Here is a 16,963-nt window from a genome sequence, read left to right as displayed (position 1 = left end):
CTAGCAACACAGACTGTCACAGACACATGCGAGTAGCAACAAAAATAAAACGTGTTATCATCTACCTCCTCTTGGAAATCTTTGTAGTATCCTTTTCTATAACTTCACCAACCCCGCCCATCTCTTCTAAATTGTCTTCTGCAACAGAGACAGCTTCTCTTCTTTCCCAAAATCTATCTTCACATAAATCAAATGCAATTTTTTTCAAATTCTTACCACGAGCTTGTCTATTACTGGAAATGGACCATTCCAAGAACTGAGCACCAGTACGAACATAAAAAGCACGTAAGGATTCAAACGGTTTAGGATGGGGTAACCAGGATCTTGGATCAGGAAATTCTTCTTCTTCTTCTTCTTCTTCTTCTTCTTCTTCTTCTTGTTGCTGCTCTTCCTCTATTTCCTCCTCATCCTCGTCCTCTTCTACCTGCTCCCCTTCTACATCATCCTCTTCCTCATCTTCATCTTCATATTCGTCATCATCAGAATTACTTGCTTCTTCATCCAATTCAGACAAATCCTCCCATAACACCTTCACCCCATCCAATGTACCCAAATTAATAGCGTAAAATGAATCCAAGTTAAATTCACGATCCCCTTTTTCATAGATACCACCAAATATATATAAGACATCATCCACGACACAAGTAGTTGCATTGAACCTTGGATGAGGCAACTGATTCATATATGGGTACACTTTTGTATCACTTTTATCATCCTCCTCCTTTTCTTCTTCAAACAGTTTCTTTAGATCATTTTCATTTTCGTTCTCTTCATTTTCATCATCATTCAAGTTGGCCTTGGCCAAAATAGAGTTTAAAATATCTTCTAAATCTTCATCTCTAGTTTTCTCTTTTATTACTTCTTTCTTTTTCCTTTGTGGTCTCAATCCCAAGTTATACCACCTATTACTATCAATGTGGTAAGAATACAACTGATTATAAAACTCTGATTCTAATTGTTCTTCACTTTCTTCAAAATCATAGACGCCTCCAAAAAGGATTCCTCGATTCTTGTGATACACCAACGAACACCCCACACGAGGCAGTGGCAACATTCCTTGTTTTCTCCTTCTCTCAAATCTAATACCCTTTGGGTCCGATTTCATTTTCAATAGCCAACAATCGTTTAAAACTTTCCCCTTTTGCAAATTTTTCTTAGATTTAACTTTAGTATACCCACCATACAATACAGCGCCTTCTGCATGGGCAATGAGCGAGTGGCCCGAGCGAGCATCAGGTATTGTATGGTTAGGAGGGAACTCAACTTGCTGCCATTTATACTCGGTCACATCAAATATCCATACATCATTCAAATAAGTTGTCAGTGTACCTAAATCTCGGAAACCACCATGCAAAATAATGAAATTCTTCCACGTAGATAGCCGATGGCCAGATCTTGCCAGCGGCCCTTTTTTCTGGTCCACTTTTTGCCATTCCTTGGTTTCTGCATCGAGAATCCAAGTATCACCATAATGATAAAATGTCAGTTGTTTGGGTGATGAAAATTCACCACCAAACATCAAGATCACTCCCGAAGGGTGTGCGCACATTGCATGAGAAGACCTGGGCAAAGGTGCATTTTTTGAAGTGATTTTCCTCCAAGTATCAGTATCTATTGAATAAGTGTACAAATTGTTATAAAAACAAAATACTTTATTTTCATTTGATTCTCCTCCAAATAAAATAATCTCTCGTTTATTGTGCAAGGGAGAAGCAACCATTGTCGGATTCATTCTTTTACTTGGATGAGTCTTTAACACCTCTACCTTGATCTCATTAAACTCCTCTTGTTCTTTAGCATAATTGGCTAAAATAACATCTATATCCTCATCTTCCTCATCTTCATCCCCGCCAAGCTTCTTGGAGAGTTTTTTGTTTTTTAGTTCAGCCTTGGTTAAACTCTTTTTCTGTTTCTCTGCTGCCCTCGCCTTCTTAGCCTCCTTCAGCTTTTTATCCTTCTTGGCCATATCTATTCCACTCCTTTCTTCTTGATTGTAAACAGAAACTGAAAAATTCTGAAAAAAAAAATTAAAAATAAAAAAAAAAATAAACCAAAGCCGCACATCAAAATCGAATGAGTTGAATCAAAACACAACATACTTTGAAAAGACAAGGCACAGATTTTGCTTGCTTGCCCATCTTACCTACGACCAAGCAATGTCCTCATCAAGTAATACCAATGAATATTTTAACAAACAACGAGATCTACTTCTACAGGAAATTTCCAGCAATTTATCTGAAGTGTATCAGAACTTGGAGACGCTAAACCGGGCAATGAATGAGAGTATTCAGATTGGGAAAGAATTTGATGATGTAGGTCGGCTATGGGCAGTTTTTTATGATGGGATGAACGAATTGAGAAAACTACAAAGCGAGGCAGAAAAGAAACTGGTGGATGTACTGGAAGAGAAAGAGTTGTATAGTCGGTCCGATGTACCTTCTGAAAAAGATTAATAATCTTTTTCAGGAATGTAAATGGCTAATTGGGTGTAGGGGCACTGAAGGATAGAGCGCTGGAGGATAGAGCGCTGAAGGATAGAGCGCTGTATAGTGCCGCAACAAGGTCAAAACGCGTCGGCTTCCTCCACGTTCTTCGTCGCCCTATAGGAAAAGCTACATTACTAAAAACAGCTATAGGAAAGTTTTATTTTCAACAGAATATAAGATAAAATATAGAAGAATTGAGCAACATTGCTTTTTTTTGGTTTGTTTCTTTCCCACCTTAGCGCTCTAGTTGTATTTTTTTGTAGTAGTTATTGATGATGATGTTGTTGTTGATTAGAAACATTTGTGGTGAACAATTGATGGTCCAGATTCATCGTATTCTTGTTTTGAGATCCACATTTGTTGGAAGGTAGATAATGAAGCCAAGATAGAACCACCAATCCAGACAGAGTATTTTCTCTCTGGAGGAGCAATGATCTTGACCTTCATTGATGATGGAGCCAAAGCAGTAATTTCTTTTTGCATACGTTCAGCAATACCTGGGAACATAGTAGTACCACCAGACATAACAATGTTACCGTATAATTCTTTTCTAACATCAAGATCACATTTCATGATAGAGTTGAAAGTAGTTTGGTCAATACCAGCGGCTTCCAAGCCCAAGTCAGCTGGACGGAACAAAGCTTCTGGAGCTCTGAATCTCTCGTTACCAATAGTGATGACTTGACCATCTGGCAATTCATAAGATTTTTCAATAGCAGATGATTGTGATGAGGTTTGCATTTCTTGTTCGAAATCCAAGGCAACGTAACATAATCTTTCCTTGATATCTCTAACAATTTCTCTTTCAGCAGTGGTTGAGAAAGTGTAACCACGTTCAGACAAAATCTTCATCAAGTAATCGGTCAAATCTCTACCAGCCAAGTCAATTCTCAAGATACCATGTGGCAATGAGAAACCGGCGTAAATTGGAACAACGTGGGTAACACCGTCACCTGAATCCAACACAATACCAGTGGTTCTACCAGACGAGTACAATGACAAAACAGCTTGGATGGAAACATAGAAAGCTGGCACGTTAAAAGTTTCAAACATGATTTGAGTCATTTTTTCTCTGTTTGATTTGGGGTTCATTGGGGCTTCAGTCAACAAAACAGGATGCTCTTCAGGTGCAACTCTCAATTCATTGTAAAAAGTGTGGTGCCAAATTTTTTCCATATCATCCCAGTTGGAAACAATACCGTGCTCAATTGGGTATCTCAAGGTTAAGATACCTCTTTTGGATTGTGCCTCATCACCAACATACGAATCCTTTTGTCCCATACCAACCATAATACCTTGGTGTCTTGGTCTACCAACAATAGATGGGAAAACGGCTCTTGGTGCGTCATCACCGGCAAAACCGGCTTTACACATACCGGAACCATTATCGATAACTAAAGCAGCTACTTCTTCTATAATAAGTAGTTAGTAAAATTCCCCAAAATAAAAAGAAAAAGAGACAATTTTCCAATTTAGTTTAGCTCTATTCTCTTTGTTACTATTTTCACCTTTTTTTTTTTTTTTTGCAATAAACAGCAATTTTGTAAGGCTCTCTTTTTTTTTCGACGATAAACAACGTCAACGTCAACGTCAACAATATTGAAGAAAAAAAAATAAGTGATCTTGGAAGACAGGTTTCTATAAAGAAACAAGTGGTGTGGGCTAGGAATGGCGGATAATGCCTGATTTTGAAAAAGGCTAATCAATTAAAGAAATCTCTTGAGAAGGTCTCTCTGGAAAGATCTCTCTGGAAAGATCTCTTGAGAAGGTCTCTCTGGAAAGATCTCTCTGGAAAGATCTCTTGAGAAGGTCTCTCTGGAAAGATCTCTCTGGAAAGATCTCTTGAGAAGGTCTCTCTGGAAAGATCTCTCTGGAAAGATCTCTTGAGAAGGTCTCTCTGGAAAGATCTCTCTGGAAAGATCTCTTGAGAAGGTCTCTCTGGAAAGATCTCTTGTATCTCTTTGTAGAATTCGATGGTTTTTTTGAACAACACTTGTTGAGGTAGTTGCCTCAACACACACCAATGCATCTAAACCGAGAAAAGCAAAAGCATGAAAAAAACCAGGCCAAACACAGCGAATCAAACCCTTTTGAAGTCACCTTCAAACCTAAAACCAGCCCTGCTGTCCAACTCTGTAGTCCAACTCTGCTGTTCAACCCTGCTGTTCAATCCCGTTGTCAACAAATGTTGACGAAAAAAAAAAAAAAAAAACAAAAAAAAAAGATCAAGAGGAGCTAAAACTGAAATCAGATGACAAGGTCTAGAGACCCCGATCAATCAATCGAGATCAGGTCAATGACCATTAAAAGGGGAAATTGGAATAAACATACCACCGTCCATTTTGCAAGATATTAGATACTATATATGAGTTGTGATGGATATAAGATATATTTCCTATGAAAAAAAGTGAAATTCAACTGAAAAAAAAAAAAAAAAAATCACTGAGAGAATAAAAAAGCGCTGAATCTGGTTTGTTGGCAATAAATTTATCAGAGCGAGAAAACCTGAAAAATTGAAAAAGAAAATGGTATAGGAATTGTATAGGGGAACTGTATAGAATTGTATAGAATTGTATAAGGAAATTGTATAGCGGGATTGTAGAGAATTGTAGAGAATTGTAGAGAATTGTAGAGAATTGTAGAGAATTGTAGAGAGTTGTAGAGAATTGTAGAGAGGAAAAGAAGATATGGGGTATTGTTCAACAATCTACTATAAATAGGTTTGAAAGCATTTGGTTATCGCAAATATATTTCATATTCTCGTTAAACAATATTAACAAATTAAATTAGAAACTTTTTTTTCCAGGCCTTTGTTACTGATTGTAACATCAATTTATATACATGATATTCTCGCTTGCCAAAGTGGAGTTAAAGGCAAAGTATAGGACACTATTGAGCACATTGACTAACTTCCCTTGGACTCTTATTGTAAGCTGTTACATGTAGATGACACTATCGAGCAAAGCGAGATAGTGGGCACATTGAGTAATTTCCTTTGGACTCTTGTAAGCCGTTACATTAGATGACACTATCGAGCAAAGCGAGATAGTGGGCACATTGACTAACTTCCTTTGTACTCTTATTGTAAGCTATTTACATATAGATGACACTATCTTGCTTTGCTCGATAGTGGGCACATCTAATTTGTTTGGCGTATTTTTCACTCATTATGTCTTCGGCAATTACGGTGATTACTCGTATTAAATCACACCAACAGAAAAAAGCCGAAATCGAAATCGAAACAAAATCGAAACAAGATCGAAAAAAATCGAAAAAAAATCAAACTGAGTAGAAATCTAACTTTAAGTAGAGGTGTAGAAATGTAGAGGTGTAGAAATGTAGAGGTGTAGAAATGTAGAGACGTGGAGATGTGGAGATGTAGAGAAATTGTAGAAATTGTAGAAATGTAAAAAATGCAGAAAATATTGAAAATATGGACTATATGTATTCTACAAAATGAAACTGCTCATATATTCAAGAATCAAATCGAGCAAAGCGAGATAATGGAGCACAGTGATTAGCTGCCATCGATACTATCTCGCTCTACTCTACTCTGTACCACTCTAATCTACAATATACTACTTTACTCTACTGTAGCTACACTATACTACTTTACTCTACTCTAACTGCTCCAAATGCTCTAACTACACTACTCTACACTATCTCGCTCTGCTCGATAGTGTTTTCTAGTGTTCTCCGCCTCCCCCCCTCCCAAGCTTAATTCAAAGCTACTACACATTAATAATTACCTAAAATAGGATACCTCCTTCTCGCACAGGCGAAAAGAAAGAATGAGAAAAAAAAAAAAAAAAGCGTTCCATAGAGAACTTAACAAATCAAAATCTCATACACCCCCTCCCCTCCTCCCCGTTGCATTATTAACCGTGACAACTAGACTAGGATCCGGAAATCTTCTCTCTTAATATAGGTCATCTTTGGGAAGTAGCATAATACAGGGAATTAGCATACAAAGGAATAAGATTCATTTGTGAGCTGTGATCTTTTAAAACATATCAAACAAAAAAAGGATATTTGTTAACACAAAAAAAACATGTCTTCATCAGTACCATATGATCCATACATCCCAAACCAGACTACGGGAGAGCAGTCCAATTCAAGGACAGCTGCCATCCAAGCAGTACGTTTTTTGTTTTTGTTCTTCTTCTTCTTCTTTTTTTTATTTTTTTAGTACATCTGCCAATTTTATGGCAATTCACATCTAATACTAACCTCTTATGTTTTTCATTTAGCAAATCGATGATACTGTGGGCATCATGAGAGATAACATAAACAAAGTCGCTGAAAGAGGTGAGAGGTTGGACTCAATAGAGAACAAAACCGATAATTTGGCTATTAGTGCTCAAGGTTTTAGAAGAGGAGCAAACAGAGTTAGAAAGGATATGTGGTGGAAAGACTTCAAAATGAGAATGTGTCTAATCTTTGCCGTTATCATTGTGATCATTGTGATTGTTGTTCCTATTGCTGTTCATTTCAGTTAGATTTCTTTTTTGATTTAATTGTTTAATGTTATAGTTGTTTAATGATTTTAACGTGCCCACACTCACCACCCCCATTCATAGTAGATCTCCATGAACTGGAAACTCGGAATGGCGGTATAGCTTTTATGCCGATATGCCCAGAACGCAATGTCGTGATTCAAGTTTTTTTCCTCTTGCTTTGAATAGATATATATCTATGTAAGCTTAGATCAGATTGGAAAATCAATGTATATTGAAAGTGAAAAAGGAGTCAAATAATCTCTTAATTTTTTTCTTTTTTTTAACTTCTTTTTTCAGTGTGCTCAATAAAACCATCCCATAACCTAACATCATCTCTTTTTCAAATTCACTTTCTTAACAGGCAATTGGAAAAAAAGAAAACACTCCACAACTCCAATAAAGTATGTATAGATCGTTGTTAAGACCATCGGCAGTGGCATTCCGTGCTTTCACGCCACGCTCTACCATTTCGGTTCGTTCTTTCTCGGTCTATTCTCCGCAATTTATGAAATCGGCTAAAGACTCCCATGCCTACAAATATCTTCATGAAAAAAAGCCAATTGAACAAAGATTTACTGCAGAGCACGAATACGTCAACTTATACGATGATGAATCTGCGTTTCTCGGAATAACACCTTACGCCGCACAAGCTTTGGGTGATGTCACATATGTTGAATTGCCTGAATTGGGCACTAAAGTCGAAGCTGGTGATACTATTGGATCAGTCGAAAGTGTCAAATCTGCAAGTGAGATTTACTCGCCTGTTAGTGGGGAAGTCGTTGGTGTGAATAACTTATTGGAAAGCGAACCTGGTTTGTTGAATCAAGATCCTTCTCATGAAGGTTGGATCGCTCACATCAAATTGGACGATCCTGCTCAAATCACAAATAATGATGAATTGATGGATAAAGATACTTATACAAAATCACTAAAAGAAGATTAAAATGATGACGACATTAGGGAGCAAAGCGAGCTAGTGTAGCAGTATGTAGAGAGTAGAGAGTAGCTCGCCTCGCTCTCCCTAGTTGATGGATAAAGACATTTATACAAAATCACTAAAAGAAGATTTAAAATGATGAATAAGTAAGATCAATAATGAAATAAGTTGAAAACAATCTATCTATATATATATATATATATATATATATTAAAAAGTGTCTCTAGATATCAAAGCAATTTTATCATTTACAACTTCAACTCAGATTTTGTACCCTTGACCACTCCTAATACGCAATTAGCAACATATTTTGGAATAAATCCGTCATCATGCAACATTTCAAAACTCTCAGTCGCATCTCTTCCTCCAAAGTTTAATATTGATTGAGCCCCACCTGGGTGTCCATCTAAAAACGATGTCAAATCAATAACTGTGTTCTTGATGATACACCAACAATCGCCAGGCTTGTTGTGTTTGGCAACTTCTTCAAGTGTAAATTCTTTTTGTGGAATGGTAAATGCTTTACCACCATTATTTTCCTTTTTTTGGTTGTTGTTATTATTATTACTTGAACTTGAGGATTGCTGGCTAGTAGTCTGTGGTGTTTGACCATTGTCATTGGTGGCTCCTGTTTGATCTGCGCCCTCGCCCATATCAATAATTACTCTTCTGTTATTAGGATCAATGTGCAAGTTGATCATACTTAATCTGCTTGAAGCATTAACACTAGTATCACTATTACTCAATTTATGCAAAGAGTAACTCGAAGCTTGATCTGCTGCTAATCTTCCATAAACCACACAAGCCAATAAAGAAGATCCTCCTAGTCTGTTGTGGCCATGCACACCTCCTGCAACTTCTCCTGCAGCATATAAACCTTCAAAAGGAACATCCTTATCAGTTAAAACCTGCGATTTATCATTAATCTTAACACCACCCATGGTGAAATGCAAAACCCTGGTAATATAAGATACATGGTATTTAGCATCAGGTTTGTATTCAAATGGAGTAGTTGGGAAATACTTTTTTCCATATGGATCTTCAATTTCTCCCTTGGCGGCTCTGTTGTAAGTGTCCAATTGTTTCCTTATCTCATCCTCGGTACATCCAATCTCTTTACACAATTCTTTTCCTGTAATTGTTCTCATGAGGTTTCTTTGTGTATAGTGCTTAATGTGGAATCCCAAATTCTTTTCACTTTCCTGACTCAATACTAATCTAATAGGACCGTTTCCAGCCTTGGTTTGCTTCTCCATTTCTCCAGAAACCCAATCTCTAGTACCTAATTCATCCACAAACCTTTCTCCCTTGCCGTTGAACATAATACCACCTTCACCTCTCAAGGCTTCTGCTCCTAAAAACAAGAATCTTGGATGAGCCTTACCATTGATGACGTCTGTGTCGTGATAATCAATCAAACCAGTAGGGTGAACTTGAACTTTATCCATATCGATACCTACACCATGATTCTTCATGATGATTTTTTGACCATCACCAGTAGCGTGGTTTCCATTGGTTGTTGGCAAATCAATAATGTCTGGTCGATATTTTCTCAATAAACTATTTTTAGTAAAATCAGCAGCATAACCACCAGTAGCCATAATAACAGGGCCATGGACTGTGCCTTTGCTTTTGTCTTGCAAATTCTTATACTTAACACCAACCACTTTATCCTTATTCTCGCCTTCAACTAAAAGATCAATAACTTGACTGTTTTTCAAGATAGCAACACGATTTGGCTCTTCTTCAGCCAAGGATTCTAACTTATCCAATAACCTATAAGTTATAGCCATTCCGGGAAATTTTGAATCGTGACCACGATGTGTCCTTGGCTGTGAATGGCCACCCAATCTAGATACAACCGATAAATCTAAATCGAAAACCTCTTGTAACCAATGTACTGCATCAGCCGAGTGATAAGTTAAAACCTTAATTAAAGGTGGGTTAGCACGGTCTTTTGCAGTTTTCAATGTATCCTGGTAAAACTGCTCAACCGAATCTGGAATCTTTAAATGAACTTGAGTTCTAGTCAATGCACCATTGATACCAGAAGTAGCCTTACCACTATTTCCTGATAAAAACCCTTGCTTATCGAGTAAAACCACATTTCCTCCACGCAAATACACTTGATGTGCCGCGGATAGTCCAGCTAACCCTCCTCCAACAATAACTATTGGATTCTTTGGCAATTCTTGAGACATGTCTTCTTTTTTCTTCCTTCTGAATATGTTAGAGGTTTTTTTTTGTCAACCCCGTCTAGAATATATTAATGATCGCTACTTTTATACGATTACAATACGCACAATTCTAATTGGAGGAACGTAAACTCTTTTCAAGTTCGCATTCTTATACTACGATATATACAACTATATATATATACACACATAAGAAAAAAACAAAAGCTGGTTTGGTGAACAAGAACAAAAAAAAAAGGTGGTTTGTCATGCATGTAGTTTTTACTAATAATAAATGATGTATATTGAATATAAAGGAGAGCAAGATAAAGTATCGGTAATAAGTCATGAACTCCCCCAAGTCAAAGGAGTCATAAAGCTATAAACTCTCAAGTCAAAGAAGTCACACTTTACTTGGAATAGAAGGTTGCTACAATGCAATAGAATCAAACACGCTTTTACTATTTACCACTTCAGATTTCCTGCACTGAAAGAGGGGAAGGAAGGAAGAAAGTGCATTGCGCTATACTTCGTAAGATCTACGTGTCCCAGCTCTTTCCCTTTTTTTTTTTTTTTTTTGCTCTTGGTGGCTTATCTCAGTTTATAACCGGCCTTTCCTTGTGGAGCCCCCGCCCCGCTTAATTCTTTGCCCATATAGTTTGCGCGCAAGCAATGCTGCAGTATTTACTACCCGCGCCCCAAGTTCCCAATTAATTTTTCTTCCCGATAACGTGTGGAAGAAAATTCCTAAAATGGAGTTTACCGAGAATCTTTTTAAAAAAAGCTTCTTGTTGACAAAGTTCTAAATCCCAATATACCGAAAAAAAAAAAAAAAAAAAAAAAAAAAAATTGAAAACGAATCTGTCCTCTATAGGTTTAATATTTTGGAGATTTGTCTTTGATGGATTGTAAATAAATAATCTGAATCTATAGTCTCTGGCTTTTTTCTTTTTTAATACTTAGTGTGACTTGTATTGGAATGCAAAGGAAATATCTTCAAAATTAGCTTCATTAGCTATTAACAAATCTTCATTTTCTTTTAATTTATCATGTTTGATATGGTTCCAAGTGGTAGCATCACCATACAACATTGCAGGAGCTTTGATAAATTGCCCCTTCTCTTGATCACATCTTTTGCAATGAAATGTATCGTGAGTATCACATTCTGTTTCTGGTTGAAATAAAAATAATTGTCGCAAGTTATCAGAACTGAATAATCTCTCAACATCCTCCTTCTCATCCACCACACATGAACTCAAGGACATTTTCATTGATTGTCTTTGGAAAATCTTTTCTTCGATTGTTCCTGTAGAAATAAATCTATAAATAAAACAATCCTTTTTCTGTCCATCTCTCCAAACACGCGCAAGTGCTTGTTGATCTGAGGCCGGGTTCCAATCGGGATCAATAAGAACAAGACGATTGGCTCCAATCAAATTAATACCACAGCCTCCTGCTTTTGACGATAAGAGAAAGATAAATTCCGAACCTTGTGGGTCATTGAATCTATCAACCAACTTTTGACGTTTGTTAATGTTCATCGTACCATCTAACCTAAGTACCCCATATTTCTTGTACCGACACATTTTCTCAATTAAATCAAGGGTCTGTGTGTAGTTTGAAATTAAAACAATCTTGTCGTTTGTTTCACTGTGCATCTTGTATAAGAACCGCTCTAAAATTTGAAATTTCCCACTAAACCATGTTGCAATCTCTCTATTGCGACCTCCCTTATTTGCAGTTGAAGAAACGTAATCTTCAGGAATAAATTCCTCGCATCCTTCAATATCATCAGGAAGGTCTAACAAATCGGGATGGTTACATAATTTCTTCAATATTCCAATAGCTTTCAATGGCTGTGATCCAATACCCTTTAACAATTTTTTAATCTCTGGCGATGTGATGAAATGATGATACAACTGTTTCTGCATGGGCGATAAGCCGGTAAATAAAACATATTCAAACTTTACTGGCAAATATTTGGACAATATATCGTTTGTTCTTCTAATAATGAATTTGGAAACTAGATGAGATAATTCCGTTAACTTTTGGTCACCAATCTCCCGTTCCTTATCACTAGCATCTGCGTCTCTACCTCTCAAAATGGCATTTTCAAAATTCTTTCTAAAATCGTTTCTTGTCCCTAAATAACCAGGATTGGCAAAATTCAATAACGAAAAATATTCTGATAAATCATTTTGAATAGGTGTACCTGATAAAATAATTCTCCTCTCGCACTTTAACGAATTTAATGCTGTGAAAGTCAAAGAATCCCCATTCTTCAACCGATGACCTTCATCAGCTAACATTAATCCCACTTCGGTCCCCGCCAATTTGTCAACATTTCTTCTTAAAGTTTCATATGATATGATTAAAACCGGTCGAACAATATTCCTACCTTGTGCAGTCGACCACTGCTGCAAGGCCAATCCCAAATCGTTCGACTTTGTACTTTTCCCATCAACCGCTAATGGTGTTAAAACTCCTTCACCTAACCATTTGACAATTTCATTTGCCCAATTTCGAACTAGTGACGAAGGACAGACAATAATACATTTTTCAATCGTCCGCCTACCCCTAGGAGACTGACGTAGTAATGTCCACATTAGCGTCAAGCATTGGAGAGTCTTACCTAATCCCATTTCATCTGCCATTATACAACCTTTAGCCTTGCTATCGATCAACCCCGCAGTGCATCGATATAAAAATTTAACACCGGCAATTTGGTGAGGTCGGAGAATCTTGGCCAATTTGGGATCAATAACAACTGGTACATCGGGGTATTTAGCTAGTCTTTCTTCAGGGCTGGTGACTATACCTAATATCTCTGCAAGCGATTTATGAGTTCTTCTTTTTTTAAGTGGTCGTTCTTCAACTTCAGGTGGCGACGATGATAAAGGTAAAGATGAGGAGGATGGGGGCGACAACGACGAGGGTAGTTCCTGTTCTGTTGATGTGTCTGCCTCATTGGGATCTTTCGGGATCACATCAACTGTAGGGTCGTACAACACTATAGCAAATTCGCTCATGGGATCATGTAATGCTCGGGGAGGTAGGATTGGACGAACTTTGGTACCTAGTGGAGGTGGTGGACCTCTGATCATCTCGGTTTTTTTCACATTATCACTACGGAATGGCACTGTGAATGAACGTTTAAATTTAGTTTCAATTTTTTCAATATTATCGGACTTGATTATTGATCGAGGCATCAACGCGCCAAATCTCTTTATTGGTACTACTTCTCCGTTCTCGTCAACATTCTCGTCGTTTCCGCTCTCAACGCAGTCTAATGAGTAGTTTGTGTATTTTCTAGTTGATCTAACCGGACGTCGGGATGAAATTTCTCCTGAAACAGTTTCCAGTCGGTTCTTGAAAGGCACCTTAAAGGGGCGAGCAAGTCTTATCTCAGAGTCAACAACTTTTGGTGGCCTGTTTTCCTTAGCCACGCCAGCCCCGGATCCTAGCGGCGTTGTAAACTGGGTCAACGGTTTCCTCACAGCCATGTTCTTTCTCTTGGATGGCAAATTACCTACTGTTTTATATATATATAGAACGCGTACCGCGTTTTCGTCTTTATCAAGATTTCTTAATCGTCAAGAAGAAGAGACGATTGGTAGCACGGCGAGCCGCACAAGTCATCGCTAATCTTGGTTAGAGAGAAGGTAGGAGTAGAGACGACGGACATAGACTCCGGTACAAGCAGCAAGTATAGGTAGTTAGAAGCTAAGGGTGAGTACGAACTGGGACCTATGGATCAGATATTGCAAAAAGCATCAAACCAGGCGGTGTCCTTTGCCATTAGGTCTGGGATTACATTTGCTTCTGGGTATGCCATTAAAACTATATCGACGTTTCTAGACAAGATCCCCGAGTCTGCACAAAGAAGAATTGAAAAAAAAAGACAGAAGCTCAAGGCTACTATTGACACAATAAGTGCAACTATCGACTTGATTAGACTAGCCTCTGCACGCGGCAATACTGTATTGGAGACAAGTTTGGAACTTGTTGACGACTTGGATTCACAGTTTAATGAGTTCGACGAGAAGGTGAACTCGATCACCAAGAATTTGACAAGGACAAATGAGAAAGATAGCATTAATGAAGTCGAAAATTATATGAAGAGTTTGTTGCAGGAGATCAACGAAGCTATACCTATATTGAATTTAAGTTTATTGGCTTCTGGTATCAATTTGAATGGTCAAGTAAGCTTGGAAAATATTTCTCCAGGAAGGTTATTGCAAGCCTCGAATTATGTCACGACAAGTGCTAAAAACAAAACAGTGGGACCTGTTTTCGATTTGGTCACCTATACGATTTTTTACAATCCAAGTCGATTGAAGTATATTGAGGATGGTGGTACAATAGATGAATTGAGTTGTATTTCATGGAAAGAAACATATGCACGCAGTTCAATCAAGATTCTACACAAGGGAGAGTTCAACTACATCCTTGAAATCAAGGAAGATTTTAACGACGGAAGATATCATGATGAGGAGGAAGAAACTCCTGGAATTAAGAGATTTGATTTAAAAAGGATACAAAGTATCTTTTTTACTGCTTCAGGTAAATTGCTAAGGTTAGAAGGCAGGAACTCGCCAATCTTGATTTTGAAATTGATGGATGAGAAGGAAATTAATGAAGAATGGGTTGCTTTGGGAGAGTTGAACAAAGGTGAATTCGATGAGGAGGATGAAGAAAATGAAGAAAATGAAGAAAATGAAGAAAATGAGCCTAAAGCAGAGGCAATAAAGAATAGTTCTTTGTCATTACTTGAGTATATTATCAGACTAACCAGATTGCAACAGATCAAACAAAAGAGCATACTAGACCTACCCGATGAAGTTCTTAAACTTTTTTTGCATGACCTGCTGTCAAGTGCTGATCTCCCAAAATCCAGTACTTGGATGCACAAACAAGAATTGAGATTTCAAGAAACTGATGCCAAACTCACCATGGACTCAAACATCAGTAGGTTGAAACACTTGGATATCAAGAATGAAGAAAACGAAAAACGACAAAAGAAAAAAGGGTAACCGTGTAAATTAAAAACTAATAAAACAAAATGGAGAATCAAAAACCAGCAATAAAAAAAAAAAATAAGGGAAAAAATATCAAGTATATACTTTATGTTTTACTGTATATTGTTCTTCTCATCCTCGGGTTGTTTTGTCATTTCAGGCATCATGAAATCACGGTGAAAAGGGATATCATCGTAAAAACTCATTTTATTCGTATCGTATTGTGAAACCAGGCTTACATCATTTGCATAAAGCATCTCTGCACCAGAACCATACTGCAAATCAACAACAGAAAGCGAACTTTTCGGTTCATTCACATTGTAAAAATTGGGTATTGACGATGAGGAAGACAATACTCTTTGATTCTCGCCACATTTGTCCTCGTTTTTAAAACTTGGTTGCTCTAAAGCTTGATCAAACGAGTCTGTGTACATTTGACTCTCTATTTTACTCAATTGTGATCCAAACTTATTTGACCCTAGACCTGTTTTTCCAAATTGGTGGTGACCATTACTTCCATGTTCATCACAATTTAAATTAGATGCCCCCAACTCGTCGATACCTCCTGATGGCGGGTACGCCGTAGAATTCGAAACAAGTGGGACTCCACCATTAAGGAAAGGATTGTTGTAGTTTAAGTAGTTAGCACCCAAAAAATCAAGTGACCTAGCTGAGGAGTTTGAGGCTATTGACAAGACACTTTCGGGCCGCTTGGGCCGCAGGTGCTGATAACTGTGATTAGGGAAACTGTTTTCAGCTACAGATTGTAGTGAGCTCTGTGAACTAAAAGTATTATCATGCGAACCTACATTTCGCCTCATTGGAGTCGGTTGGTGAGTTATCGTTTTGCGAATTTCCTGAGGCACACCCAGTAATGGTTGATTTTCATTATCAAAACTCTGTGTGCCCACTAATGGGAATAAAGGAAACATATGGTCAACCACTTCAATTTCGCCGGGACTCAAATGGAAGCTTTCTTGGTCTCCATTGCTGATACTGATTCCCCCAGCTCCACCATTGGAGTTTTGTGTTTTGCTTCCTCCATTTGTTTGGCCATTGTTTTCATTTACAACTGAAGTAGATTTATCAGTGTGATTACCACCAAATGACCCGTGTTTGCCAAAATCAAATAAACCGTCTCTAGTATCAAAAGGTATCAAAACATCCTCAATGACAAAGTCGTGACTGAGTTCTCGATTACCGACAGAGGAAACGTTCTGGTGTGACGATGACTGTTGGTTATTGCTGCTGTTGTTGTTGTTGTTGTTGTTGCTGTTGTTGTTGTTGTTGTTGCTGCTGTTGTTGTTGTTGTTGCTGCTGTTGTTGTTGTTGTTATTGTTATGCAGATTTTCTTGTAATGTTGATGGATGGGTAGAGAAAGATGTTGCGGCGGATCCCGGTGAAATTGTTTGATATGAGCTAGTAGTTATACTTCCTGGAGATGTATCGCTTGGATTTGAAGCTGTTTGTGATGAAATCGAGTTTGACCATTTCCCAAACTCGTTTTCCAAAAGAGACTTCAACTTGCCATTGTCTATTGAGTCCTTATTCTTTTTGTTGCCTTGAACATTAGCCGCACAAGTGCAGTGGTTGGTTTTATGACAAGCACACCCTGCCAGATGGGATGTAGCACTTTTACCCTTTTTCCCACACGTACACAAAATATGAAGATTCTTAATTTTTCTATTGTCCCTACAATGCAAACACTGAGTTGCGGGTCTACCTTTAGGCTTGATCATGGTAAGCGGCTGATCGGTATGTGTACAGGTAGTGACCCTATGACCTCTAATGCACCGCTCACAAGCATACTTGACTCCATTAATCAACACCATATTTTCCCCACCTTTTC

General features: G+C 37.8%; 9 protein-coding genes across 9 annotated transcripts; 4 read left to right on the top strand and 5 right to left on the bottom strand. All coding sequences in view use genetic code 12, as the record gives it.

Moving 5' to 3' along the window:
* Positions 1-61: 61 nt before the first annotated feature.
* On the bottom strand, positions 62-1,966 carry KGF56_004220 (uncharacterized protein; the record flags this gene model as incomplete). The annotated part of the gene is made up of 1 exon (XM_049325636.1): positions 62-1,966. One exon carries the CDS (start codon positions 1,964-1,966, stop codon positions 62-64), a length of 1,905 nt encoding a protein of 634 aa, XP_049178714.1.
* Positions 1,967-2,156: 190 nt separating this feature from the next.
* DAD1 (Dad1p) lies at positions 2,157-2,453 on the top strand (the record flags this gene model as incomplete). The annotated part of the gene is made up of 1 exon (XM_049325635.1): positions 2,157-2,453. One exon carries the CDS (start codon positions 2,157-2,159, stop codon positions 2,451-2,453), a length of 297 nt encoding a protein of 98 aa, XP_049178713.1.
* A 324-nt stretch (positions 2,454-2,777) lies between these two features.
* Positions 2,778-4,827, bottom strand: ACT1 (actin; the record flags this gene model as incomplete). The annotated part of the gene is made up of 2 exons (XM_049325634.1): positions 2,778-3,898; positions 4,818-4,827. The coding sequence occupies 2 exons, from the start codon at positions 4,825-4,827 to the stop codon at positions 2,778-2,780; spliced, it is 1,131 nt and encodes a 376-aa protein (XP_049178712.1).
* A 1,710-nt stretch (positions 4,828-6,537) lies between these two features.
* KGF56_004217 (SNAP receptor) lies at positions 6,538-6,985 on the top strand (the record flags this gene model as incomplete). Its single annotated transcript, XM_049325633.1, has 2 exons — positions 6,538-6,624; positions 6,737-6,985. 2 exons carry the CDS (start codon positions 6,538-6,540, stop codon positions 6,983-6,985), a joined length of 336 nt encoding a protein of 111 aa, XP_049178711.1.
* Positions 6,986-7,388: 403 nt separating this feature from the next.
* On the top strand, positions 7,389-7,928 carry GCV3 (glycine decarboxylase subunit H; the record flags this gene model as incomplete). Its single annotated transcript, XM_049325632.1, has 1 exon — positions 7,389-7,928. One exon carries the CDS (start codon positions 7,389-7,391, stop codon positions 7,926-7,928), a length of 540 nt encoding a protein of 179 aa, XP_049178710.1.
* A 242-nt stretch (positions 7,929-8,170) lies between these two features.
* On the bottom strand, positions 8,171-10,123 carry OSM2 (fumarate reductase; the record flags this gene model as incomplete). Its single annotated transcript, XM_049325631.1, has 1 exon — positions 8,171-10,123. The coding sequence occupies one exon, from the start codon at positions 10,121-10,123 to the stop codon at positions 8,171-8,173; it is 1,953 nt and encodes a 650-aa protein (XP_049178709.1).
* Positions 10,124-11,055: 932 nt separating this feature from the next.
* On the bottom strand, positions 11,056-13,599 carry RAD54 (DNA-dependent ATPase; the record flags this gene model as incomplete). The annotated part of the gene is made up of 1 exon (XM_049325630.1): positions 11,056-13,599. One exon carries the CDS (start codon positions 13,597-13,599, stop codon positions 11,056-11,058), a length of 2,544 nt encoding a protein of 847 aa, XP_049178708.1.
* Positions 13,600-13,845: 246 nt separating this feature from the next.
* KGF56_004213 (uncharacterized protein) lies at positions 13,846-15,129 on the top strand (the record flags this gene model as incomplete). The annotated part of the gene is made up of 1 exon (XM_049325629.1): positions 13,846-15,129. One exon carries the CDS (start codon positions 13,846-13,848, stop codon positions 15,127-15,129), a length of 1,284 nt encoding a protein of 427 aa, XP_049178707.1.
* Positions 15,130-15,227: 98 nt separating this feature from the next.
* CUP2 (Cup2p) lies at positions 15,228-16,853 on the bottom strand (the record flags this gene model as incomplete). The annotated part of the gene is made up of 1 exon (XM_049325627.1): positions 15,228-16,853. One exon carries the CDS (start codon positions 16,851-16,853, stop codon positions 15,228-15,230), a length of 1,626 nt encoding a protein of 541 aa, XP_049178706.1.
* Positions 16,854-16,963: the final 110 nt, after the last annotated feature.

Source organism: Candida oxycetoniae (genome assembly GCF_023343755.2).
Source record: "Candida oxycetoniae strain CBS 10844 chromosome Unknown scaffold16, whole genome shotgun sequence".
Taxonomy (NCBI): domain Eukaryota; kingdom Fungi; phylum Ascomycota; class Pichiomycetes; order Serinales; family Debaryomycetaceae; genus Lodderomyces; species Lodderomyces oxycetoniae.
The sequence above is the reverse complement of the archived record's forward strand: the minus strand, read 5'-3'. Positions and strand labels throughout refer to the sequence as shown.